Source organism: Chlorocebus sabaeus, chromosome 20 (assembly GCF_047675955.1).
Source record: "Chlorocebus sabaeus isolate Y175 chromosome 20, mChlSab1.0.hap1, whole genome shotgun sequence".
NCBI classification, from domain to species: domain Eukaryota; kingdom Metazoa; phylum Chordata; class Mammalia; order Primates; family Cercopithecidae; genus Chlorocebus; species Chlorocebus sabaeus.
Genome location: NC_132923.1, coordinates 97,289,642 through 97,317,504, shown reverse-complemented (window position 1 = coordinate 97,317,504; position 27,863 = coordinate 97,289,642). Strand labels below are relative to the sequence as shown.

The 27,863-nt window shown below is 54.6% G+C and overlaps 2 protein-coding genes across 2 annotated transcripts in view; both read right to left on the bottom strand.

Annotated features, from left to right (window-relative positions):
* Positions 1-1,475: 1,475 nt before the first annotated feature.
* BMP8B (bone morphogenetic protein 8b) overlaps positions 1,476-27,863 on the bottom strand; it is a 32,085-nt gene continuing 5,697 nt past the window's right edge. The window contains exons 2-7 of the mRNA XM_007979306.3: positions 19,424-19,613; positions 18,856-19,004; positions 9,510-9,704; positions 8,610-8,689; positions 7,943-8,053; positions 1,476-5,533 (exon numbers count right to left, since the gene is read on the bottom strand). Of these exons, the coding sequence (XP_007977497.3) occupies positions 5,384-5,533; positions 7,943-8,053; positions 8,610-8,689; positions 9,510-9,704; positions 18,856-19,004; positions 19,424-19,613 (875 nt within the window). The 3' untranslated portion in view covers positions 1,476-5,383. The remainder of the gene's footprint in view (positions 5,534-7,942; positions 8,054-8,609; positions 8,690-9,509; positions 9,705-18,855; positions 19,005-19,423; positions 19,614-27,863) is intronic.
* On the bottom strand, positions 13,790-16,099 carry OXCT2 (3-oxoacid CoA-transferase 2). Its single transcript, XM_007979305.3, has one exon. It carries the CDS (start codon positions 15,856-15,858, stop codon positions 14,305-14,307), a length of 1,554 nt encoding a protein of 517 aa, XP_007977496.2. The 5' UTR covers positions 15,859-16,099; the 3' UTR covers positions 13,790-14,304.

Below are 27,863 nucleotides of genomic sequence, written 5' to 3'. Positions count from 1 at the left end.
AACAAATGGTCCCACCCCCGGCTGGGCTCACAGTCTGGCTCTCCTGTGTGCAGCCACTTCTTGGAGCTGGCTTCTCTCCATTCCCCCTCCAGGTGCTGGTCAGCCAGGCGCTTGTAAAGAATCTCATCTGCTGAAGGCTGTTAGCAGGGACTGAGCCCTGTAGCTGCTGGACACCTCCTGTGGGTTGGGTCGCTCAGACCATTCAGAATCCACTGAGCTGAGCTTTTGCATCTTGGATTGAGATCTGAATGAGCCGGGAGGCAGGAGAGGCCCCCTGGTCCTCATGACCCTAGGATAGCTCCTGCTGAGGGATGTTGGCATTCTGGCCCTGCCTCTGGCTCCCATGTGCCAACTGGACTTTCTGAGCTCCAGCTGCTACAGTTGGCTGAGTTTCAGGCTCCAGGTAGCTGGGATGTACCACATGGTTACCCCTCACACCTATGGAGCTTCCAAAAGAGACCGTCCCTCAAAGCACAGCTCCTTCTCAGTGCAAATTATGGCCATCAGAGGTCAGTCACAGGTGTTAGGCAGGCATCTATGAAGCTGGGGATGATAGCACTGACTTCAGTGCTTGGATGAGAACCAAGAGACAGTGTGTAGAAAAAGCACAGCCAGCCTCCCATAAAAGGACAGACTCCTGTGACAACTTTGTCGCTCTGTTCCTCCCTGATATTCTGGGGAGGTGGAGGCCAGTGGGCAGTTCTGAAAGCTCAGCAGGTTTGGAGCCACTGGGTGTGGACTTCTCTCCCAGTGTTCCACCTGGGTGTCCACAGATGTTATTCAATGCACACTGGAACCCTGCACAGGTAAACTGAGGCTTTAGTGGTATGACTGCCAAAGGTCACACAGGATGGTTTGGCAGAGCTGGGATTAGAAGCCCAGCCTGTCTCTCTTCAGTAGTAATGGAGTGGCTTACTAGGCTTTGGTGGCTAATGGTGGCTTACTAGGCTTTAGCCTCAATCTGTGGCAGGCAGAGTCCACAGCCCTGGGGAGTGACACCGTCAAGGTTCCCATGATTGGCCAGGACCTTTGTGGAGAGACACAGGAGACAAGACCCTGTTCTTCCAGGCCGGGAGGGGAGCCCCAGAGCTGGGCAGCAGAATGCCCCACAGCCTGGCCACCTGCTTCGGATACGCACCATGCAGCAGCTGCCCCTGGCTGCCTCGAGAAAACTGACCTCTCTGGGAAGTGGACCCAGTGGCTCTGTGGGCGCCCTTTCCTGTAGCCTGGAGAGCAAAGCGGCTTTCCCTGGCACTGTGTGGCTCCTGTCCCACCTGGCCTCCCCATTCCACGTTCCCTTTGCTGGACCAGCACCAGGACTGGGCACAGGGCTTCCTTTTGCTGATTCATTTCCCCACTAACTCATTCAGAGTTGAGCCCCATCTGAGTCCCCACATGCTGGCCCTGAAACAGTTGCAAAAGCCGAAACCAGGGATGGCAGGCCCTGGATGAGTGCTGTGGCTGTTGGAGTTTCCTCTCTTACAGCGTGACAGCCACCTTCAGGTGCTCCCAGCATCTGTTGCAGTCATGGCAGCCTCACAGCAACCTCTGAAGAAGGAATTATGGAACCAACTTTTTATTGTTGAAAATAGAGTCTTGTAGAGTTCAGTGATGGGAAACTAAAGTGGAAAAAGCACATCACAAAGACACATATATAGTACAATTTTGTAAAAATATCTGTTATATGTAAGCATAGGTATTTGTATATCTTAAGAAAAAAAGCCTAGAAATAAAGTCACCAAAATATTAATAGCGTGTTTATCTGACTTGTGGGACTACGGTAATTTGAATTGTATTTTATTTTTTATATGTCCCACTTTCCTTCAAAACTGCATTCTTTTTTTTGAGAAATGAAAGACATTTTTGAAAAAGGGGGTCAAGTGCCCATCCAGGGTTCCTTTCAAAAAGGGGGTCAAGCACTTGACCTGGATGGGCAGCTCCCCCATGCAGATTGCCACCCAAGACACCTGGTGGGTACGGACCTCTCTCAGCAGGACATGGGATCCCAGTGTCTGGGAACACAAGCAAAGTTTCACATCTATTGCCACAAGTGACACTTGCTAGGTCTTTAAAGGCTATAAGAATACAAGTCCTGCCCTCTGAGGGATGCCATGTGTAGATTGTTTAGGAAAAAGCACAGCTCTGAAATAAATACATCCCTTGCAGAACACATTTTGGTTTAATGGACGACATAGAAGTGGCTCAAAAATAAGCAAATTCATTTGTAATAATACCAGCAGGTACCTGTTGTTAAGCATTTATAGGTCAGACATCCTAAAGATTTATGTACATATTTAATCTTTATAATAACTTTGGGAGGAAAGAACCAATATCATACTCTACAAAGGAGGAAGCAGAACCAGGATTCAAATCTATTTGGCACCAAAAATCTGCCTCTTGCTACACTGCCTCTATTCCTGTTTCTTTGGACCTTTTCCAGAACATGTTACTTCCCTGTCTCAGTTAGAAGTTAGTGACTACGAATCCCCTGCTGACTTGGCCTCAAGGCCAGTATTGCACTGCAAGGACCAAGACTGCTGGGCGTTCCTCCTTCGCCTGTTGTGTGTGTCCTCTCTTCCTGTCAACTGTCATTGATTTCTCATTGCTGTCAGTAGATCTGAAATGACCACCACCGTCATCCTTCCAACCCTCATCTGGTGCAACAGGCCATGCCCTAAGCAAAGAAAAGGGAAATGACAGTATCTGTGCTGCCGGCCTGGGCCACCCGCTGCAAATGCACATGCTTGGCTCAGCAAACAGATAACTCAAGGATTAAACTCATGGGCTTTGTGTTCATTCACAATCGTTTCATTGCTCAAGGGATTTTTCTATTTTATTTCATTTGGTGACCATCTGGATGACAAAAGTTGCTGAAAGTCTGCTGGCCAACTAGGTAGACAAAGCCTTATATTTTTCCATTGTTCGGTATGAACCAGGAGGATCACAGCTCCTGTTGGTTCCTGCTGTGCACAGCTTGATTAATGGGTAAGGTGTATTCCATATCTACAAACCTTCAGGTAGTTTACAGACATTCTTGGTGCACACCTAACTATGCCAGATCATTGGCTGGGCACTAAAGATACAGGTGGAGTAAAAAATTACTTGTCAAAATAACTGGCTAATTTAAAATTTACAATTGCCTAGAAGACCATCTTTGATGTTAAGAAGGAACTGTTAAGTAAATACTAGGATAGCAAACAGGTTTCATAATTTTGTTTTGTTGAGACAACAGTTCTGCTCTTGTTGCCCAGGCTGAAATGCAATGGTGTGATCTCCGCTCACTGCAACCTCCACCTCCCAGGTTCAGGCAATTCTGCCTCAGCCTCCTGAGTAGCTGGGATTACAGGCATGCACCACCATGCCCAGGTAATCTGGTATTTTTAGTACAGACGGGGTTTCACTGTGTTGGCCAGGATGGTCTTGAACTCCTGACTTCAGGTGATCTGCCCACCTTGGCCTCCCAAAGTGCTGGGATTACAGGCGTGAGCCACCGTGCCTGGCCAGGTTCCATGTTATGTGCCAACTCTGCTTCGTGACAGCCACCGGTGCCCCACATTCAGGGTTATGAGGCTGCTTCTGGCTCACTGTGAGGAGTTGGTAGACAGATTCTTTGACTGAAGGTTGTTTGGAAATCAAAAAGTGCAGATAGAAAATGGAGGCCCAGATAAGGAAGCCACCTACAAGGCAGGTCTCCTCACATCCAGGCCAGAGCTGAGATCCCTGTGCTGATAGGGAACTCACCAACTTCCAGACAGCCTGGGGCCGCCCTTTGCATACATGGGAAGGCCTCTTCCTCTGCGCTTGCACACGGAGGCCCTCCCTGGTCCAGGTGGAGGGGCTGCTGTCCTGCAGCGTGGCCCCAGCCTCCACCCCTGCTGCCAGACCAGCTCTCCCCAGGCCCCTCTCTGGGGGTGCAGCATGTGAACTCCAGAGAGGCGCATCTTTGGGCACATGGGGAGGTGGAGCCACCCCACCGGGCTGTGCCTGTGGATGGGGCGGACCCAGGATCTGCTTTTAATGACACGGTTTGGGCAGCTGGACTCTGTCTATTCCAGCAGGTAAATTACAGGCTTAGCAAGTCAGAAATCAAATAAACACTCCAACTCCCAGTGGCTGCTCCAAGGAGAACAGCGGTTTCCAGGAACAACAGAGGCTGAGACAAACCTCCCCACCCAACTCAGCCTAATTACTGCCTGTCACTCCCTGGGACAGGGACCTTTTCTTTGACACAGGACAGCGCTGGTGGGCACCCAGGGTGACACTGACTTTGGTAACCAGCCTGTTTTTGATGGCCCCTGGCCTTGCCCCAGACCTGACCACAGGCTGCCCATGTTGCCGATACATGCTCGGGCGGGGATGGACTGCTCCTCAGCATGGCAGAAGATGGCAACCAGGTTTCACTTTACATCATATCTGTTGGCAGTGGTTGTGCTGACCATTTGAAAATTCCATTCAGATTTGGAAGAAAAACATTCCAGATTGATTATTGATGTCTGCCATGCAGAGGGGAAAGGGAAATGATGGCATCTGTGCTGTGCATTGTCATCCTGGGCCACCCAATGCAACCTCATGCTTGCTCAGCAAAGGGAAAACTCCACAGAGCTGAGCTCCTGATGGGGCAACATGGTGGCAGATAGATGGGTCAATTGGAAGCCCCAAGATTTTTCTGTTTCTCTGAAACAAAATGTCCATGCACTTATATGGCTTTCGTAGATGGCAGAGGCAGATGCAAAGCAGGAAGACAAGGGAAGATAAATGCCATTGGCTTTAGCCCTAAATAATGCTGTTCACTCAGCTTTTTCTTGAGTTGACTCCACATGCCTACCTGTGGCCAGTGGATCAGTGCTTCAGATCTATGAATATACAATACTTTAGGGGACGTCCAGTTTTAAACCCAGCCTTGCACCTCGGAGGGGCAGGCAATGGGGAGCCAATCAGACCCTGACTACACATACCACACCCTGTGATGGATGGTGAAGAGCTTGAGGTGGCCAACAGTGGGCTCCAGGTGCCTCTCAGGTCATTCCACATCTATCTCACGACCTGGGCCAGTAAGGGGCATGGATAGGACCTCAGACAGGACTTCTGTGCCAACCCTGAAGAACCGGCCAGGACATGCCTTCGGGGGAGGGGTTTGGGTAGAACACTGCCTGATGATTGAGACCACCTGCGCTGGAGACAGAACAGTCACACAAACGCCTGGCAGGGCAAGGGGAGCATAGGAGCCTGGCATGAAGGAGAAAGGGTCATGGACATGATTGTGAGGGTCCTCCCTGGTAATGCCCCGGCTTGGGGTCTGACTGGGTTTGAGGGTTTCCTGCTTCTGAGGGGCCCAATCCGGATGAGAAGGGCGGCTGCAGCAGGGCCGGGCGTGGGGGTGGGCTCAGTGGCAGCCGCAGGCCTTGACCACCATGTTGCGGTGCTTGCGCAGGATGACGTTGTTGCTGCTGTCATAGTAGAGCACAGAGGTGGCGCTTAACTTGGTGGGCGCGCAGCACGCCTTGGGGACTGCATCTGGTGTCATCAGGTGCACCTGGCCAGGAAGGGGGCACAGGCAGGGACATGAGCCCAGTGACCTCCTCCAAGGACCCACCCATCCCTGCCCCAGCTCCACCTGCGCCCTGCCTTGGCCATCTCCAGGCCACATGGGAGCAGCACAATAATAATAACTATTAACAGGAATAAGAGCATCCCTGAGGGCTCCAGGAGTGGGAGCCATGGTGACCTGCAGTGCCCAGGGAGGGACACATGGCAGGGGGTGTGGGGCAGGTGGACAGGGCACTAATGAGGGGCCTCAAGTCCCAGGCCAAGGGCTCAGACTTCCTCCTGGGGATAATGGGAAGGAGACCGCATGGCCAGGTTTGTGCCTTAGTGAGGTCCCAGAGGGGGAGCCTGGAAGGACCACTTTCTTCTTTTGGTCCTTCAGACACCCAGAGGCTCTGCCTCCCACATCCTGGCCTCCCTTCCCAGGCTCTGGGAGGCGAGGCCTCAGCCCCTCTCCTGTGCTGCTCCTTCTCCCAGAGGACTGCATCCGCCCTCAGCACTTCAAGGCCCTGCACGTGCCTGCACCTCTCCACTCCCCAGGCTCACTTGGACCTCTCTTCTGAACTCCAGACTTACGGATCCTGCTCCCCTCCCCACTTCTGCACTTGGGGTCTAACGGGGCCTCAGCAGAACACAGAATTCCTCCTGCCCTGACATCATAGTCCCCACCTGGGAGGCCTCCTGGATGACTCCTCTCGCCTTTTCCCTTCCCTGGGAGCAGCCCCTGGCTCAACCTCCACCTCCATGCTGCCTCGGACCACCTGCCCCGTCCAGCTGCCATCACCTGCCAGGTGACCACAGCAGCCTTCACTCATCCCCAACTGCTCCACCTTCCACTGCCGCCCCATCCCCCATCCCAGTCTCCCCCAGCAGCCAGAGAGAGGTCCTTCTGAAGGGTGATGTGGACCAGAACACTGCTTTGCTAAAGAGCTCCGACAGCCTATTGGGTTACTGGAAATAAAATCCACCTTCATTCGGACCCCCAGGCCCTAGGGGAGCCGGCCCTGCCCACCCTGGTGTCACCGCCCTCTGCCCTCCTCCTACTCACTGCACGCAGCCCCTCCTCCCTGCTGACCCTGAACCTGCCACGCTCACTCCTGTCTTAGGGCCTTGGAATTGCTCCTTCTGCTGGAACATTCCTCCTCCAGCTGCTAACTGGTCCCCTCCTTCTGTGGAGAGGCCAGGCCCAGTCTCTCTCCACTGATGAGGCAGCCGCTCTGCTCTTTCTCACAGGAGGTGTCAGCTCCACGGTTGGTTTGGTTTGGACAAGCCGACAAACTGACAGCCTCCCCTAGAGCGCAGCGCCTGTTTGCTGCCCAGCAGGTTGTGGGCACTCACTTTAGTTGAGCCCCTGAGGGGCAGGGGCAAGGGCAGAGAGGATGGAGTCTGGGAGCTGCAGGTGCAGTCACCTTCCCGTGCAGCTCCCACACATGCATAGAGGGTGGCTGGGCCGGGCTGCCCCACGCGTCCTCATCACCCCTGAGCCTTTCCAAGGAGGCAGTTCCAGGTGTCCAGCAAATGCCATTTGACCACCCAGAAAGGAATCATTATCATAGCCTTAGAGCTGCTTTAGGTAATTCCTTTCCTCTCACATCAAGGCATCGCCTTTGAACAACCTCCTGCCAGAAAAACATAAGGCTGTGGAATACCAGGAACTGGGATTCTAGGTAAAAAGTTATAGAAGGAAGCCTCGGTGCCAGAATCCACAAACACACAGAGCACTCCGCGGTGAGCAGCACCAGTGATCCCATCAGAAGCCTGCTTTCATCATTGAAGGTTGCCCGAGACACCGAAGCATCAAAAGCCAGGGGATACAGAGAAAAACAAATGGCCAAGAGCAAAACTGGGGGAAAAGCCAAAGGTTGAGAGCCAAACCGTCCAGATGCTCCGTGCCTGCAGTGTGGCACAGGTGGGTGATAGCACACACATGTCCCACACACCGTGTGCACATATCGTGGGCGGCCAGACTTCCCAGTGTACTCAGGGGCCCGTGTGTGTTAAGATCACACAGTCCCCACACGGGCATGCATGTCCATTTCATGTGCTGTGCCTCTGACCGTAAGGAGCTGTGCCTCCGTCAGTCTGGGCACCGCATGCAGGTGCATAAGTGTCCCACAGGAGCACGTGCAGTGCATAGAACAAGCACGTGTACACAACTGTTCAGTGTCAGTGTGGGGTGTTTCTGTGTTCAGGTGTGAGTCTACATGTATTAGTGTGGCTGCGTGACGACAAGTTCCAGCAGAGCTGTGGGAATTTACCCACGTTACTGACTCCGTGCAGAGAAAGCCCCCGAGACATGGAGCAGGTGGCCTCACTGCCCTCCCAGCCAGCTGGACCAGACCCCTCTCCACAGAGACCCTCACCCCAGGGGGCTGGGCAGGATGGACACGGTACTGACCAGGGACTGCAGGATGGCGTGGTTGGTGGCGTTCATGCAGGAGCCCAGTGGGAAGGAGCACTCCCCCTCACAGTAATAGGCCGAGTAGCCTTGGGGGGCGATGACCCAGTCCTAGGGGACATGGGAGAAGGTGAGTCCCATCCATGTGCCCCTCCCTGAGCCCCCATCCTGTCATTGGACTTGTCACAGGACAGCCCAGGGGTGCCCCTGAACCTCCCTGAGCCTCAGGGCCCAAACCCACCCTCAGTCCCTGCAAGGCAGTCTCCCTTAGGAGGTCTGAATCCACCTAGAAACCCCAGCAGACAGGGCTGGGTGGGAGCTCAGGCCCGACATCCCCCATCCTCGCTCTGCGTCCCCCTTCCCAGCCAGCCCTCTCCTGCCCGCACCTCCCAGAGCCACAGTTGCAGCCGATGCAGGGAGGCACTGCCAGCCTGGCCTCAGTTTCCCTGCTGCAAAGCTGACAGCTTAGTTGCAGTCTTCGTTTTCATGGTTAAAAAATAAAATGCCCTTTCTCACCATATTCCCTCTTTAGAAAACTTGGAAAACACAGAAAAAAAATAAAGAAGAAAAACTGAAGTCACTCATGATTCTATGTCCTCCCTGCAGATTCACTTCTGATCTACAGGTGATGATTGTCATTTCAGAAACAAGGAGAGTCAGCAATTACCAGCCAGCCAAGGTCCTGGAAGCTGACGTAGAGCTCGTGCCGACGGCAGACCTGCCGCCCGTGGGAGCCATGGACGTCATCTGCAGGGACAGAAGGACAAGGTCTTTTCTGGGGTTCCTGCTCTGTGCAGCTACTATGGGGTACCAGGGTCGGGGGATGCCCTGATTTGTCATTTGTCAAATAAACGAATGACAGGAAACCATTTGGTCTCTTATGAGACCTGCTTGTACCGTGACCCAGCTGAAGAGCCTGCCATGGCTCCCGACGGCTAGAGTGACACTGTGCTCAGCACTCCCCTGTCCTTCAGCCTGTGAGCGACTTGACGCGCCAGTAAACAGCCCAGCAGGACCCTTGGCCATCCTGTGCCGCCTCCTCTCTAGAGACCCCTGTGACTCCAGCCCACCCTCTGCTGCCACACCCATTCTTCAGGTTCAAGTGGCTCATGACCAGGCCAGTCAAGGGCCGACTCCCTGGGAAGGAGGGCACAGGGTCGGGTCAAGCCTGTCCCTGATCCTGAAGGGCTTGGCCCAGTTGGGCAGAAAACTTCACATAAGCAGCCGAGGATGCTGCGGGGTGCCTAGGCACAACCGCGGGTCACGAGGGGCTGCGGCTCCCAGGGAAGGGGCAGCTCATTCTGATGGAGGCTCCTGGGAAAGACCCGGAGGAGCCAGGGGGAGAGAGGGGGCCTTCTGGGTGGCAGGGACAGCCAGGACAGGCCTCTGGAGTGCCGGTCACCAGGGTGCATCAGGGCAAAAGATGGGGTCAGGAAAGGTGGCTAGAGAGTGGCCGTCAGCTTGAACTGACCTGAGCCTGAGGGCTCTGGGCCACCACTTGGTTCTCACTCTGCTTCTCTCAACTGGAAGCCCGCAGGACCTCGGCCCCACCCTGCCCAGCCCTCACCAAAGATCCCTGGGAGTCGGTTGGCCTGCGGCAGCTCATTGGTTTTCTTCGGCTGCCTCCTCCTCAGTGGCCTCACTGCCCGAGGGGTGCGGATGGGACTCGGACTGGCCCTGAAGAAAGTAACCACGAAAGGCTGTCGGGAGCGCGGGGCCCGTTGACCCAGCAGGCCGGCCAGGCCAGGATCCACGCTGTGCCCTGCGACAGAAAGGAGAGAGGGGTCACTCGCGGGCAGTGGCCCTGCAGCAGACACAGCAGGGATCTCTCTGCCGGGGCCTGGGCAGGTCCAGGAGCGTGAAGGCTGAGGACCCGAGGGTCCCTGCTGAGCCTCAGTTTCCACATCTGAAGCCTGGAGTCCTTGGTCCACCCCCAGCCAATCCACATCTCCTGGGGGCAGATCTGGAGGGTGGGGGGGGGCCTCAGTGAGCTGCGGGCGGTGTTATTAGTGACAGCCGTGACACAGACACTTGTGAAGTGTTTTACAAGTTTAAAGATTTTTCCTATAGATCACCTCATTGGGTCCTTACAGTAATCCTGCAGCTCCTTCTTCACAGGAGACCCAGAGTCCTACTGCCAGTGACTTCGAGAACCAGCGCTCCCACCTCGGTCCAAGGACCCCGAGGCCTGTGTTCTGTCTTCCATCCCGCACTTTCTGGGGTGTGAATGTCAAATTTATCACCGAGACAGTTGTGGCAGCATCTGCCAAGTTTAGTGAGTGCTTGTTCTGCTGGGCACAGCCCAAAAGCAGGGCATTAACTGTCTCCCTGATGCCCATAAGGGAGATGCCAGGCAGAGCATAGACATTGGAACCAAGTCCCAGAGCCCAGGTTTCAGCCTGCGGCAGTCCCATTCCAGACCCCAAGTTCTTATGCACGAGCTGGGTTTATGGAGAAAAAAGAAAAGGCTGAAGCAGAGATCTGACTTGGGCCTCAGCCCCAGGAGAAGTGAAGCCTGTAAACAGGGGATTGTCCCCCACAGCCGCTTCCAGACTGAGGATGCCACTAAAAACATGATAACTAACCCTGGAGACACCAAGCCTCACCAATAAAACTGTGCATCCTCCTATACTTGTTTGGATTTCAATAACCTTTCTATTGTAAAAGCAATTAAGAAATTTTTGAGGCCAGGCAAGGTGGCTCACGCTTGTACTCCCAGCACTTTGGGAGGCCGAGGTGGGAGGATTGCTTGAACCTAGGCATTTGAGATCAGCCTGGGCAACATAGTGAGACCCTGGTTCAACAAAAAAATAAAAACAAAAATTAGCTGGGCATGGTGGTGAACTACCCGCGAGGCTGAGGTGGGAGGACTGCTTGAGCCTGGGAGGTTGAGGCTGCAGTGAGGTGTGATTGTGTCACCACACTCCAGCTGGGCGACAGAGTGAGCGTCTGTTTCAAGAAAAAAAAAAAAAAACACAAAACTTTTTTCTGGTTGTTTAAAGAAGTCTCCACAATAAACATTTCAAATGTATAAAATCCCTTGGAGCAGTACACTGTAATTTACTTGATATTGGCTCATCATTAGACATGTAGGTTATTTCCTGGCTTTCATGATAAAGATGGAGTGCCATGGAGCCTCCTCGCTCCGTGCATGGGTGAAATTTCCTGATACTGAATTGCAGAAGCATGATTACCAGCTCACTTTCATGTCTCTTTAAACAGTGCCAGTTGTTCATTTTATACGAGAGTACATTTCACCTCCACGTTATAAGCACAGATGTACACACGTATGTACACACATGCACATGTTTGTATAAACACACAGATGCACATACTCTTAGAAATTATACATACAGATGTATTTATTCCTACGTAGTTCTTCAGTACATCCTACAGGTCAAGGACACTGCCTGCCCCACCCTCAGTCCCACTCAAAGGTCAGCCCTTAAGCAGCTGTGCCTCAGCCCTGGTGTCCCTTGGCCACTTGATTGAACAACCAGTTAATCCAGAGACTAACCTTTGACGTGTGACATCATCTGCCACAAACAAATGCGCTGGCAGGAGAGCCTCCCTCCCTCTCAGGAGCATGGACAAGAGCTGCTGAGATAGGGAGGCTGTGAGCTGCAGGTGCTAACATGGAGAGGAGGCCCAGGGAGAATCCACTGGGCAGGGCTTGAGTCATGGTGAGTCAAGGTTATGGGGAAGCAGCAGAAATACAAGGAACAGAGCCAGGGCACAGAGGAAAAGGTAAGTGAGGTCACAATGGGGAGAGAACAGAGCAGCCTGAGTGGGCTGGTGACGGTAACCAGCCCTGGCACTGGAGTGTCACTCTGCGGACTGGCTGACACATGGGGACGACCTGGGGCCCAGGGCAGCCCTCCAGGGTGCATGTGCAGCTCTGTCCTGCGATTCCCTGGGGAGCCCTGGCAGCATTGGGGCCAGAGGCGCCATCAGTCCTGCATGCTTTGCTCACTATTTGCTTCTGGGCAGCTGTGTTCAAGGGTCTTATAGGGGTCTCCCAGACACAGGATAGAACGTCACATTAGATCAGTTACACCACAGACCCTCACAGAGCCCCTCTGAGCCAGGCCTGGCTTGGGTGCTAGGAACCCCTCTGTAGGCCTCACAGGCCAGGCAAGCCTGACTGGGGACTGCTGGAAGCAGATAATTCCAGTTCCCATTTTACAGAAGCAGAAACTAAGGCCCAGAGAGAGCAGCAACTGTATGTCCAAGGTCCCAGACCAAGGTGGGTCGGAGCCAGGATTGTCATATAATTTTCCAGCAAACAGCAGGGCACAGTTGGGTATGGCTGGGCGAGATGGGGGTGGCGAAGGGGACTAAAAGCTGGTCTCAGTTCAGAGCCCTGCATCTGGCAGGCCTGGAGAAGCTCCCCCACCCCCAGCCCTCTCCTTCCAGAGCTCAGAGCCTCCCTTCTCCATCAGCTCTGCTTCTTTCCCACCCATTCTTGGGCAGGACTCCCTGGCTCCAGCTGGCTGCAAGGAAGGCCAGGCAGTCCAGGTGGGGGGCTGTCAGGCTGCCCAGCTGTGGGCAGACCCCTTCTAGAAAGGCAGAGGTGGAGGCCCAGAGGGTCACTTGTCTGCTTCTAGATACCTCGGCGTTTTCCACATTGCTTCTGGGAAACTCCTGACACCTAGGGCAAATCAGGTGCCCCTCGCCAGGAGCCCCAAGAGGCACCCCACTGCCCACTAGATGAATTTCATTTCAAGCCCCCACCCAGGCCATAGTCCCTGGCCCCTTTCCCACACCCCCAGGCTGTTCCCTCCATGAGTGCCAACTCTCCCTGCCCCGCTCTCCTTCCCAGGATCTGGCCTTTCCTGCAGGGCAGAGCTCCAATGGGCCCCTTGGAAAATCTGTCCTTGACCAGCGAGAACTTACTGCTCTGACCACATTCCCCCATTGGCCTGGGAACCCCCAGAGCTACACTTACGCCATGCATGCACCATGCCAGGCTTGGTTGTCAACAGCAAGTGCCCCACACGTGCACACACACACACACACACAATCTTTTCTTAATTTTAGTTTTTGAGACTATAGATTCAGGAGGAAATGCCTCACAGCCTCTTGGGTTACAACGGTTCATCACACAAGCGGCCAGTTTGGGCCTCCATCCCAGAGAGGAAGGCCTAAATGTCTGGTCTGGATGACGCAGGAACAATTCAAATGAAGTTGAGAAAACTCATCTAGTCCCTTGGTTAGGGTTCTAGAACTCCTCCTGTCCTAGGCTGTAGCCTTTGGCCACACACAGATAGAGGAAGCTTCCTGGTGGATTTCAGCACCCGCAGCCTCTCCCCTCTCAGTCTCTCCCATCACCCAGTCCCTTCCCTTGGAGATGGTCCTGCTTTCCTTCTAGAGACATCTAGAAGTTTGACATCTGATAGGTCCCAGGAGGAGAGATGTGGGAGGAGGAGGGGAGGCTTCATGGAAACAAATTTTAACAACAAAGGCCCCAGAAGAAATATCAGCGAAATTCTGTCTAAAAAAGAAAAAAAAAATTACAGTAAGCTAAAGTTAATTGGTCCAACTCAGTGGCTCATGTCTGTAATCCCAGCACTTTGGGAGGCTGAGGCAGGTGGATCACTTGAGCTCAGGAGTTCGAGACCAGCCTGGGCAACATGGTGAAACTCCATTTCTACAAAATAAATAAACAAACAAACAAAATAATCAGGCATTGTGATGTGTGCCTGTAGTCCCAGTTACTCAGGAGGCTGAGTTGGGAGGATTGCTTGAGCCCAGGTGGCAGACGTTGCAGTGAGATCACACCACTGCACTCCAGCCTGAGAGCCGGATCCCGTCTCAAAGGAAAAAAAAAAAAAAAAAAGAAAAGAAAAAAAAGAACAAAGAAAAAAAAACAAGCTTGTGAAGACAGCATGTCTTCCAATCACAAACTCACATCTTTGCTCGCCTATTTCTCACTGCAGTAGTAAAATGGCTCTTTAGGTGTACTCTGGGTGGAGTGATTTTCTCCCTCATCAGTTTTTATCTCCATTTCATGGTTCGAGTACCAGGGAGGCGCTTGAATGAAATCCTGCTGTTTATGCGCTCGCGCTGTGCACGCTCTGTGTAAACATCACAGAGCAAAGCGGACACCCATTCCTCACCACTGCAGACCTGCGCCTTGCAGTGCTCGAGGAACACAGTGAGGAGCTGATCTGTTTTCCTGTTGTTTTTAATTAAAGTCGCAGCTCTCTAGAGGAGCACAGTCCACCTAGGGAGGAAAGTCGGAGGCCAGCAGCAAACGCCTCCCAGCGCTGGGTAAATGCATTCCTGCGGTAACCGACGTCCCCTGAGGAACCCGGTGGGACCCCTTGAGGAGTGCACCCCCCCCCCAGATCCAGGTCCCATCAGGGTGCCACCTGCTGCATGGGCCTGAGGTTCGGGCACACAGCAAAGGCACACCCCGTGCTCTTTTTGACGTCGTCCACGGTCAGGCCCTCCCAGAGCTCCGTCAGCGTCAACCCTCTCTTCCTGTGCACGTCAAACACGGCCTTCTCGGTGATGATGCGGTCCACGCACTGCTTCCCGGTCAGTGGCATGGTGCATTTCTCCACGATCTTAGGGATGTTGTCCTTTGTGCAGTGCTCCATGGTGACCACCACTCTGGTCTTCGGACTGGACACCAAGTCCATGGCACCGCCCATGCCTTTCACCTTCTTGCCAGGGATCATCCAGTTTGCCAGGTCGCCGTATCTGGAAACCTGCATGGCTCCGAGCATGGTTAGGTGGAGGTGTCCCCCTCGGATCATGGCGAAGGAGTCGTCGCTGGCGAAGAAGCAGCCCCCGGGAAGCACCGTGACCGTCTGTTTGCCTGCATTGATGAGGTCGGCATCCACCTCATCTTCCGTGGGAAACGGGCCCAGGCCCAGGATCCCGTTCTCGCTGTGAAGATGCACGGTCATGCTGGGGCTGATGAAGTTGCTGGCCAGCAGGGGGATGCCTATGCCCAGATTGGCGTACATGCCGTCCTCAAATTCCAGAGCTGCGCGTCTGATGATGCGCGTCCTGGCGTCCTCTTTGTTTTCGGCGTCTCCATCTTCCTCTTTCCGGATCGTCAAGCGCTCAATTCGTTTCTCGTATTTCTGCCCCTTTATCACACGATCTACATAAATGTTTGGAACGTGGATGTCTTCTGGGGGAAAAGTCCCCACGTCCACGATCTCTTCCACCTCCACCGCCGTGACGTCTGCAGCTTTGCACATGGGCACGTTGAAATTGCGGGCGCTCCCCCTGAAGACCACGTTTCCTGCCCGGTCGGCCTTCCACCCTTTCACCAGGGCGAAGTCCGCCCGGATGGCGCGCTCCAAAAGGAAGTGGTCGCCTTGGAACTCCCTCACCTCTCGGGGCTGGCTCATGATAGCCCGGTGGCCGTCTGGGGTGTAGCGGATGGGGGCGCCCCCTTCCTGGACCAGGGTCCCGTAGCCCGTGGGGGTGTAGAAGGCGGGTACCCCGGCGCCCCCCGCGCGGATGCGCTCAGCCAGGGTGCCCTGGGGTGTGAGCTCCAGCTCCAGCTCTCCTGCCAGGTACTGGCTCTCGCACAGCGTGTTCTCACCCACGTAGGAACAGACGATGCGGCGGATCTGCCTGGAGGCCATCAGGAGGCCCAGGCCGAAGTCCTCCACGCCCACGTTGCTGCTGACCACCTGCAAGTCCTTCACGCCGGTCCTGAGCAGCGCAGCGATCAGGTTCTCGGGGATCCCGCAGAGCCCGAAGCCCCCGACCATGATGGTCGCCCCGTCAGAGATGTCCTTCACCATCTCCACCGGGTCCGTGTAGAACTTGGCGCGGGGCCGGGGACTGGTGGCAAAGCGCCGGGCGCAGCCCTGGGACAGCGCGAGCCCTGAGCCGCGGGCGGGGACCCCGCGCCCGAGCGCCGACGCCAGGAGCCGCAGCGCCGCCATGGTCGGCCCGGGTCAGAGGCCAGGAGAGGTGGTGTGCGCCCCGCGTGCGCCCCGGGGTCCCGCGTCACAGAGCAGGGAGGGCGCCCGCGCCCTGACGCACTCCCGCCCGGCAGGTCTCCCCCACCAGGCGCAGGCTCTGGGCCAGGTCCGCGACCCACCACAGAGAGGGGGCCGCTCCCCCGCTCCGCCCTGGGCTGGGGGCCCCCGTGTCAGTTCTCCGTGTCCAGCGCACAGGCCCCGGGCGCAGGACAGAGTTGAGGTCAAGCTCCGCGTGGAGGGCACCGGCCTGATCCCCTTCTGCCCCAGTGGAGCCTCAGGCACAAACTCCAACCGCCCCGCCCAAGCTTCCCCCACTCATTAGAGACAGCAAATATCTAATGAGCAGGCGCTGCTGGGTGACACCGACGGTCATAACCACCCTCACTGGGCATCACTCTGTGCCAAGCACTCTCCTTTAATCCTGTGACAACACGGAGAGTGAGTGCCCTCCCCACTACAGCCCCCCAGAGCTCAGGTTCAGCCCTCACTGTGAGAGTGGGGACACTATCCCTCACCTTCATCAGGAAGGGTCCCCGCTCTGAAGAGTCTCCAGCCTTGTCCTCTGCATCCCCCTGCCCTCTCCACCTCCCCCACTCCAGCTCCCTGCTCCAACTTGTGCGGAATTTTGCAGTTTTCTTCCCTCTGCACAGAATCACTCCATCACCACAGCAGGGTGCAGGCGTCTCCTCACCTGTAAAGGACCTGCCTTGTCCCGGGTTCTCTCCAGCCCCAGCCCATGTCTCTGCTCCCCTTCCCCAGCAAAGGTTCTGGAAAGAGCTGTCTCCTGCCTCCACTGCCTGTCTCCCTCCACCTCCCCAGTCAGACCCACACTCCACCGAGATTTGGCCCATCAGCAACCTCTGTGATGGCAAAACCCTCGGTCACTTCTCTGTTCTTGCCTTCAGTGCCCACAGCTGGACACAAACGACAAACCCTTGCTTCTGGAAACACTTGACTCTGGCATCTTGGTCACCTCGTCCTCCAGGTGTGCTGCTCCCTCCCTGGCTGGTCTCTGTGGCCCCTCCTTGTGAGGTCTCTGGATGTTGGAGGTCCCACTGCTCTGGGCCAGGCCCTCTTTCTTTTCCATCACTACCTCCTTCCCTAGATGATCTGGTCCCACCCCATGCTTTAAATCCACTTACATGCCAGCACTTCCCTCGCCTGGGTCTTCACGCTCACCTGTCCCTGGAATGGCATTTCCATGAGGACCAGTGGGCTCAGTAACATCCCAGGGAGCTCAGTAATATTCCAGCCAAAAAAGAACCCTTGGCCACACACCTCAAATGTGCCCTTCATCTATCTTTCCCCAAAAAGAAAAATCTATTGAAAAAAATCTACTGGTTCCATCCACACATCATTCAGGCTTCCTCCCGTTCCCTCATCTCCTCGCCAGCTATATGCATGTCCTGACACTGAAATCGACTCATCTTTCTCCATCCCTACTGCTCACAGTGCCCACCTGCACCACTGTGGGGCCCCCACGAGTCTCTGTGACTTCACTCTTGTCCCTCTCAGTCTGCTCTCCCCACTGATGTCAGGGGGTTCCTTATTTTATGCATATATTCAGTAAAGTTTTAATTTTACAACAGTTAATAGTTACATAAAAATTTGCAAAGGTAGTACAGAGGCTGAGGTGGGAGGATCGCCGGAGCCCAGGAGTTGGAGGTTACAGTGAGCTGCGATTGCGCCACTGCACTCCACCCTGAGCAACAGAGCCAAACCCTGGAAAAAAAACCACACAAGGAGTTCCCATATACCTGGACCCAGTTTCCCCTGGGAAATGTTAATAGTTTACACTAGTAGGGTACCTTTCTCATAACTAATGGACCAATACTGATATCTTATTATTAAGTAACCATATTGATTGATCTGGATTTCCTAACTTTCCCCTAATGCCCTTTTGCTGGTCCAGGATTCCACCCAAGACCCCACATGCACTGAGCTGGTCGTCTTAGGTGCCTCTGGGCTCCTCCAATTTCCCAACCTTCCCTTTTTTTTGATGAGCTTGGCGGTTTTGAGAAGTGTTTGCCAGGTATTCTGCGGAAAGCCTTTCTCTTTGGGTTTGATGGTCTTCTTGTGGTTGGACTGGGGTTTCGGGTTCACGGAGGTGGGGGCCTCTGAAGCTCAGTGGTCTGCTCCTTCCCTTACACCCAGTGCACATGCCAGCCCTGTGCCGGTCACTGCAGTGGGCCTTCCTCACCTGGCTGAGGCGCTGCGTGTCAGGTACCCCACGCCCTGTCCACACTGCACTTTCAGGAAGCAAGTCATTGGGTGCGGCCCACAGAAGGGGTGGGGAGCTCTGCTGCACCCTGAGAGGCATCTCAGAGGTTCTCTTTTAAAACCTGAATCAGATCCTATCGTCCACCACTGCTATTAAATAAAATAAACGACGCTAAGAACCCCACCACCTGGCCCTGGTTTACCCTGACTCAGAATGGCCCCTGCGACCCCTGCCCTCACCGCTGCTCCATGGCGCCCCCTTGCCGGGCCTCAAACACGCCCATCTCATGCCCACTTTGGCCTTTGTCTTCCTACTGCCTGGCATAAAAGAGGCTCTCCCCAATTTCGCCTGTGGAATGAACAAGGGCATGAATCCCTGTCTTGCAGAAGAGAAGACAAGGTCTGGAAAGGTAAGTCCCAGCCAAGGTCACTGAGGCAGGGCACTGCCGAGCTGGGCTTCAAACCAGTGTCTGAGGGTACAGCCACTTCCCCTCCTTCCCTTCCCAGGACAGAAACTCCCAAGGTGGAGGCTGCTCCGTGGGAAGAACCGCCTGCTTCCTGGGAAGCAGAGGGAGAGGAGGGAGCACCCCCACTGGGCCAGATCTTGTGCCTTGGACCTCAGTGACCCTTGCAGCGGGCACAGCTGGTGAGGCCGGGAGCCCAGGACCACAGGAAGCTGCTGCCTGTGCGGGCACAGAGAAGCCCCAGGGTCTGCTCCCACAGAGCCCCCAGCCTCACCGTCCTCAGTCTCCACATAGAGGCGGAGTCCCAGGTCCTTGTGACGCTTCAGCAACCAGCGGTCACTGGCTGCTGTGACGTCCAGCACCAGCCAGCCCTCGTCCCCAGCTCGGAGCGTCTGAAGATCCAAAAAGAACAAGTCAGACTCCCTGTGGACACGAAAGAACAATTAACCGGCGGCCGGCACAGCTGCCTCTGTGTCTCCAGGACCCGCTGGGGGCCGTCACCGGGGCATCTCCTACCTGACTCTGGCTGTGCCCCTTCTGAGCCTCATCTCACTGCCTCAGCCCACAGAGGTGTACACATGAGGAAACTGAGGCTCAGTGGTTCAATGACCTGTTCAAGTCCCCATAGCCAGGATGGCAGGGCAGGGACTTGAAGGCAGGACTGTCACTGGGGCTCTTCCCACAGTGCAGGGGGCTCGGACCAAGAATCTTTCCCGTCTTTGAGGGTCTCTTTCAGGTCCTCTGGGAAGTGTTCCACCAACCCCCACTCCCTGCTGGGTTGCCTTGACCATGAGACTGTGAGGCGGGCAGGGGCAGGGGCACCTGGGCCAAGGGGAAGGCACCTGTTGGACTGCTCCTGGACCACCTGGAACATGCTGACGTGGAGGGTCCTGTTGAGCAGCTGGATGCTGGGCACCTTGTAAATCCGGAACTCCGCAGCTGTGACCGCCTCCCCATCCGGGATCTGGGTCAGGTCAAAGCGGAACTCCTTCCAGTGGGGCTCCTGGTGGCCCAGGGCATGATCTCGCTCCACTAGAAGACAAAGCAGAGCTGGGCTGGCACTCAGAATGGCTCGGACTTTGGAGTGGGCAGAGCTGGTGTGAGCCACCGCCCCCAGCCACCCACCACTCAAGGTGGAGGGGACCCAGGGAGGCCTGGCGGGGCCGGTTTCCTTTGTGCAAACGTTTGTTCCAGGCTTGGTCCCAGGGAGCAGACAGGACTGAGAGGCCCTGCAGCCAGGCTCAGCCTGAGCCCTGCACCTGGCTGGTGCTCAACAGACCCCAGGCTCCAAACCCCAAACTCCCATGAGCCCCTTCTCGGTCTGGCTGGTCCTGGGACCCGGAGATGAGACAGAGGAGGGAGCCTCCTCTGGGAGCTTCCAGGCTAAAGGGAAGATGGACATTGGACCCAAGGCAGAAAAGGGCCCGGCCGTGCAGGGAAACCTGGTAGACAGGGACAAAACCGACATTACCGACGGCATCTCGGGGGACACAAGCCATCCAGAGCCTGCCCACTGCTTGGATGGGAGGTGTGGCAGGGGAGGGCTCAGGCTGACAGCTGAGCTGGGCTGAAGCATGAACGCAAATCTGCCATGGGTCAGGGAGACGGGCCCTGCAGGGGCCGGCCGGCCAGAGCAGAGGGGCCTGAGGGCAGGGCAGGGAAAGCAAGCACCAGGAAACAGCAGAGGGCAGGGGACCCACGTTTCCTTTCTGGAACAAGGTGGAGGAGGAAGGAGGGAAACGTGGAAAGGAACAAGAAAAACCAGGGCAGGAGTGACAACTCCCGGAGAGGCCAGTCAGGTGCTGGGGAAGTCGGAGGGTCTCACTGGGCGGTGGGATCTGAGCAGGTGGCATCTGAACTGGCTTTGAAGGGTAGGATGGGGTCTTGGTAGGTGGAGAAGGTGGCAGGGAGGGTGCTCTAGGGAGAGGGGACCTCACATGCGCAGGGGTGGAGGCGCCCACAGGTCGGCAATGTTGGGGACAGCACATGAGCTCTGCTGTGGCCTGCCTGCTGAGGGTGCCAATCCCGGGCCAGGAGCCTGGGCTGCGCTTCTGGCCAGTGGGGAGCACAGGGGATGGGGGCAGCAGGGGGGCGGCATGAGGGGCGGGGAATTAGAAGACACGGTGGAGGCAAGGGTAGAGGCCAGGCTGGAGGTGAGATGGGCAGCAGGGCCCCGTCGTGGGGGCTGGCCTGCCAATCAAACAAAGGCTGCAGTTGTGGAATAAAGCCCACATTTCCCCAAGTGTCTGGAAATACCCGGGACGCTATATTTAGGGAAGTCTCACTTTAGCCTCCTGTCCCTCTCAAACTCTAGAAATCTGTGTTTCCGGAAAGCAGGGGTGGGAGCCGCCCAATGCCTTCCCCAAAACCCAACACTGAGATTTCAATGATATGTTAGTCTTTTAAAAAATGTTCTCTGGTTACTGAGCTCAGTGACCACAGTCAGGTTTGGAAAAGCACCAGGCTGTGCGGGCCGAGGCGGATGTGGGGAGCACTTCCTGTCCTCGCAGTGGGGACCTGGTCCAGCCATGGGCAGGCGAACAGCTGTGCAGGGCAGGGGACGGGGCCAGACGTGTGTGGGCAGGAGGTGGCCGCTCATCTCAGCCCAGGGCGGAGAAGGAATGAACGTGCCTTGTTCCACAGCACCCGAGGGTGTCTTTTGAAGTCTTACTTTTTGGTCAGAAATAAGACTTTGAATTATGTTTTTCTAAATAAATGTATTCTTTCACTCATCTAATAAGTTAATCATGTTTAATTTAGAAATACATTTATCCAGTTCTTACTGTTTGTACAACACTGTTCTGGGCACTGAAAATACAACAATGAACAAGATGGACATTGTCACACAATGTGTCCATGGACACACACATGGAGTTTATGGCCTAATGGAAGACATGAAATATAAACAAAAAGCAAGTAAAATATGGGATGTCGTTTCTTGGTTCTACTGTAAATGCTGTGAAGGAAACAGAAAAGGTTATGGGCTCACAAGTAATGGGTGCTTTTCGCAGGGCTCCGTATGGCCTTGGAGAAGGAAAAAGATTAAGATCAGACACGAGCATTCTCTCAGGCATTGCTGATAGGAATGCTGTGTAGAGGAGGAATTTAGCAACACCTAGCCAAATTACATATGAATTTACCCTTTGACACAAGAATTCCAAAGACATATTGGCAAAAATATGAAAAGACATTTGCAGAGAGCAATTCGTTGGTCACAGGAAACAGACCAAGCTATACCTGGTTCCACAGGCACCTCTAAATGTTTATTTCCTACAAAATCATAAAAGCTGCCCCAAATGGTCTAACGCTGAACCGGCTTCTGTCTGGGGAAGCGGCAAGTGAATCTGCTTTCTAAACCACCTAAACCACCTTAATGTGACTCCCGGGAAAACAAACAATCATGAATCGCCAACCTGTGCTGATGGAACCCTCAGCTTCCTCCTCCAGCCTCGGATAAAGCAAACTTCGGAAGCAACCCCACGCTTCCAGGAAAGGCCCGGGCGGGTAGCAGGTGGCTTCCACTGGCCACATGTGGGGCCCTGTGCTTGCCACTCCAGGCGAGGCCTCCAGACACCAAACTCTGCGACCCTCAGCCCAACATCAACAAGAGCTCTGGCTATTTTTGTGCTCTGGGCAATTTAGTCTCACCCAGACAACCTATATTTGTCTTATTTCTGACCAAAAATATGGGACTTCAAAAGACACCCTCATCCTCCAGCTCAGAACAGACTCTTGTGGCCTGTGAGCGGTCCCACCTCCCCTCAGACCCTCCCCAGCCCCGAAGGGCCCACAGGAAGAGTGTCCCAGGGCCCTCCCTGCGCTGGCCCTGCCATCTGTCCCTTAGGCCTCTTGTGCCTTCTGCCTGCAGACGCCTCCTGCAGAGTCCCTCTTGGAAGCTGCTCTCCCCAGGCGGCCCCGTCCCTCTCAGTCTGGCTGAGAAGCCTCCCAGTCCTCAGACCCCAGGCAGGTCAGGCTTTCAGCCTCTCCTGGCCCCCATGCCAGGGCTTGCTGTTTCTGGTTCAGCTGTTCCTCTGGACAGCGAGCCCTTGAAGGGCTGGATGGAGCCACGTGGGTGGACATGGGAGGCTCGCATGTTGGCTCATCAGCCGCTGTGTTCCAGGGCTCTAGAGCGGGGGTGCCCCGGCCCCTTCTTCCCAAGGGCCTCTTCCCCATGACAGCGGCTCAGTGTCCAGCACTCAGAGCCCCTTGGGCTGGGTATCACTGCCAGTCTGGGTGTGGCTACCATGTCCCCGTGTGACTCCGTCAGAAGCCACCAACATTCCCATTGCTGTGGACCTGCCTCCTCTCCTGACCTGGCCCCTGAAGGTGGACAGCAGCTCCCCCAGAGCCCAGGGCACATGGGATGGGCCTGCCTGGCTGGTCCCACAGGCAGCAAAGGCGGGGGTTGGGAGGGGCCACTTCAGACCCAAAACAAGGCTTGGGCCCCACAGCCTCTGCAGGCCAAGGGAGGGCGGGACTCATGACCTGTTGGTTCTGCATCCTAAAGGGGCTTCTCCCACCCAGAAATCTCAGCACCCCCTCCAGGCAGGCCCAGGCCTCCATGCTGAGGTATTTCCAGCCGGGTCTCATCACTGGCTGGCTTCAAGGGCTGTTTCCATAAATGGTGCTGCTCTCATAATTACCGGTCCAGTTTAATCTGGACCCCAAATTAAAAGGGAACACCCACACATACCACCACATCAAGCCCGCCAAGGCCAAGAATAGATCCCAGGAGATGTGAGCAAGAAAGATGCAATTCCTCCAGTGAAATCCCAGGAAAGAACTGAACTGTGGGAATTTTCCAGAAAGAAGTGGTCACAGTGACACATCCTCTCTTGCCTGTGGGAAAGAGGTTCCGGGAGGAGGGGGGCTGGGTGCACCTCCCCACCCTGTGCCTCACCCCGGAGGAGCCCCCATCAGCAGGCAGGGTGTGGGCACATTCTTGGGTCAGAGCTGGAAAGGCCTTCAGGCAACCCTGCAGAGATGGGGAAACTGAGGCCAAGGAGGGGCAGAGGGTTTCCAGGGTTAGATTAGAGGCCCGTGTCAGATTAGAGGCTCTCGATGTGGATGTTCACACTTGGGGCCAGTGTGAAACGAGTGGCCCTGGAGTTCAGTGGGACATATTGGGATGGGGGTCACCCGTCAACAAGGCCCTCCTGTCAACAGACACCCGAGAATGCCCGTGAAGTCACCTTCCTCCAGGCAGGGCCCTGCGGGGTCTTGGGGTCCCAGGGGAGGGCCCAGGGAGCTGTGGCACCCATTGTTGGCCCCCACACAGACAGGGAGGGCCGGCCCCACTCTGTCCCACCTGACCAGGCCCAGGCTTCTCCCCACTCTTGACACTCCCTGCCTCTTGCTGAGTTCCTCTTTCCCTCAATTTCCTGCCACTCGAGGGCCGGGTGCACCATGGGGGGTGCCGGGAAGAGTCAGACTTGGTCCCTATTCTCAGGTTGTTCAGGGGATGCTGGGAAGTAGGAGAAAGGGGGCTAGGTGTGCCCCTGCCTCACACAGACAGAAAGTGACTGGAATCCCAAGAGAAGTGCACGCAATGCAGGACAAGTGCTCTGGTGACGGTCATAGTCACGTACAGGGCTTTGGAAGAAGGAGGCAGAGAAAACATTCCTTGAAATCATGTTCATGAGGGGTGGAAGAACTCTGGGGAAGAGAACTGAAGAGTCACCTAGGGAAAGGCTGAGAGGCGGGAGATGCTGTTCCAGGTCGCACTTTTTAAGCACTGACCTGTGTGTCAGGCACCATGCTGGGCACATGTGGTACCTCCTTTCTGTTCATGCTAACCTGACTGTGTTAGTTATCTGTTGCTAGGTAACTCATTATGCAAATGTAGCAGTTTAAAACAACAAACACATATTGTTACACATTGTTCTCAGGGCCAATAATCCAGGAACTTAGCTGGGTAGGACTGGATCAGGGTCTCCCATGAGGTCACAGTCAAGCTGTCAGGTAGGACTGCAGTCTCTGAAGACTTAGCTGGGGCTGACCGACGCACTTCTAAGCTCTGTCTTTAGCGGCTCACCATGTAGCCCTCTCCATAGGGCTGCTCACCTCATGACCTCCCCCAGAATGAGGCATCTGAGAGATGGAAGCCACAGTCTTTCATAGACTAATCCTGGCAGGGACCTATCGCTAGGGTCATACTCTATTGGTCACACAGACCAGCACTGGCACATGTCGGAGGGGATACAGAACTCTGCGCATGCCAGGAGGCGGGACCATTGAAGGCCATGGTGAAGGCGGCACCACGACAACCCTGTAGGGACATTATTCATCCCAGGTTATAGATGAGAGCACTAAAGATCCCGGAAGTTAACTGATATGCACAAGGCCGCAACTGGAGGCATCCAAGGTGGGATTCAGGTCTAAGTCTGTCTGGACTCCAAAGTCTACATTCATTTCTCCTCATTCATGGCCTCTCCAAGCTGCAGCTATGTCAAGGGAACACCAAGCGGTGCAGTTGACTAGAACGCTGAACTCGGAATGCCAGGCTGGGGAAACCTGAATTCCATTCTGGCTTGAAGGGACACACAGAAGCTCCTGAGCAGGAAAAGCCATGATGGGATTTTCACTTCAGGAACTGGCATTTCAAGAACATGCAAGAGGCCAGGCGCAGTGGCTCACGCCTGTCATCTCAGCATTTTAGGAGACCGGGGTGGGTGGATGGCTTGAACCCAGGAGCTGAAGACCAGCCTGGGCAATATCATGAGACCTCATCTCTATAAAAAGTGCTTAAAAATTAGCTGGGCATGGTCGTGAGCACCTGTACTCCCCAGCTACTTGGGAGGCTGAGGTGGGAGGATCATTTGAGCCTGAGAGGTTGAGGCTGCAACAAGCTGTGATCGTGCCACTGCACTCCAGCCTGGGTGACACAGCGAGACCCCATCTCCAGCCAGGAGCCATGCCTCCTCTCCTTTGGCCTTGTTTGTCTCCCAGAAAATGAGAGAAGGATCTTGTCGGTCTTCTGCACTGTTGAACCCTCACACCCATGTTTGCCAAGTGGGTAATGGACATTTCTCCCATTTGGGGATCATTTATATTGAGTAGTCTTTGGGCCTGTCTTTCTCAGTAAATGAGCAGACTTTGGGTTGGGCTGGGGCTGTACTTTTATTAGCCCCCAAGATAAACAGGAAGGGGAACAGCACACAGTAGGTTTGCAGCAGTGCTTGCTAAGGAGTGTTCATAGACTGCTTTTAAAGCCCTGAACGAGTCAACTTTCTCCATACCCGGGTCTTGCCGCCGTCAACTTCCCCAGAACCCTGGTGTGCAGGGTCCAGGACTGTTCAGAAAGAACGGCTGCTGCTCAAGATAGAGCCAGCAGTTAAAGGAAATTACCAACTTTTGCTTCTGGTCTTGCCACTAACCAGCTGGCCTTGGGCTAAAAACAAAGCTGACATTTATTGAGCACTGACCAGCCACTCTTTTCATAATTTTACACAGATTAACTCATTTAATACTCTTAATCATCCAATGAGGTAGCTCTCCCATTTTACAGATGAGGAAACTGAGGCTCAGAACATTAAATAAATTAGACTATAATCATATAAACTGTATCTTAGGTTAAGCTCTCCGGGCAACAGACACTGAGTCAGAAAATTTACTGGGAAAACTGGAAAGTTTACTGCTTTTTGTAGTGAATAAAGGGAGCAAGTTTCGGAAACAACCAAAACAAAGGCCTCAGACAACTGCGACCGCACGGGGAGCTCTGGGGCTGGTGGCCCTTCAGAGCTGTCTCTCCTTAAGGCAAGGGGGCTGGGCACCAATACTGCCATAGACCAGCTGTTGGATGTGGGGTTCTCCCCAGGGATGGTGTCTAACCTCAGGCAGCTTCTTAGGGCCCAGTCAATCAATACCTAGAGAAGGGCCAGGCATGGTGGCTCACACCTGTAATCCCAGCACTTTGGGAGGTCGAGGCTGGTGGATAACCTGAGGTCAGGAGTTTGAGACCAGCCTGACCAACATGGTGAAACCCCATCTCTACTAAAAATACAAAATTAGCCGGGTGTGGTGACAGGTGAAATTCCATCTCAACAAACAAACAAAACCTAGAGAAGGACTCCCCTGTGAGCTGTCAGCAGCCAGCACTCCAGGCAGCTGGGTTGTGAGTGACTCAATGCTGAAGAGAAGCTCTGAGAAGCCCCCCACAGCATCCACTACAAGGAGGCCTAGGTGGAATGGGGATTTCACCCAGGCAGCCTGGGTCAGATCCTGGAGCTATGCTTTTTACTACTCTGCTCTAGGTCCCTAAGTAAATGACTGGAGGTTGGGGCATAATCCCACAGGCCCTTCCCTCATAATATCCACAGCCACTTATTGAGCAGTGCCAGACACTTGCTAAGTTTTGTTTTTGGTTTTATTTTATTTTATTTATATATTTATTTATCTTTTCAGATGGAGTTTCGCTCCTGTTGCCGAGGCTGGAGTGCAATGGTGTGATCTCGGCTCACTGCAACCTCCACCTCCCGGCTTCAAGTGATTCTCCTGCCTCAGCCTCCCAAGTAGCTGAGATTACAGGGGCCCGCCACCACACCCGGCTAATTTTTGTATTTTTAGTAGAGACGGGGTTTCACCATGTTGGCCAGGCTGGTCTTGAACTCCTGACTTCAGGTTATCTGCCCCTCCTCGGCCTCCCAAAGTGCTGGGATTACAGGTGTGAGTCACCGTGCCTGGCCAGACACTTGCTAAGTTTTTATGTGCTAAAACCTATTTAATCATTGTATTATGATACAGGCATTATTATTATTATTTAGACAGAGTCTTGCTCTCCCAGGCAACCTCCATCTCCTGGGTTCTAGCAATTCTCTCCCCTCAGCCACCCGAGTAGCTGGGACTACAGGTCTGCGCTACCATGCCTGGCTAATTTTTTTTGTATTTTTAGTAGAGACAAGGTTTCACCATGTTGGCCAGGCTGATCTCAAACTCCTGACCCCAAGTGATCCACCCGCCAAGGCCTCCTGAAGTGGTAGGATTACAGGTGCACACCACCACACCTGGCCAGATACAGGTATTATTATCCCAGTTTTAAAGATGAGGAAACTGAGATGCTGAGACTTTAAATGACCTGTTCAACAGCTCATAGCTCTCAAGCAGTAGACCCAGAATTGAAAGCCAGTGAGCCCCACTCCAGGGTCACTAACCACCACTCTGCTGCCCCACCTCCAGGGCCTACCCTCCTACAGCTGTGATCTACCTTTCATATCTGCTCCTGTGGGTCTGTGCATCCAGGACCCGGGGCCAGTCACTTATACTCTTTGAGACTCAGCTTCCTCC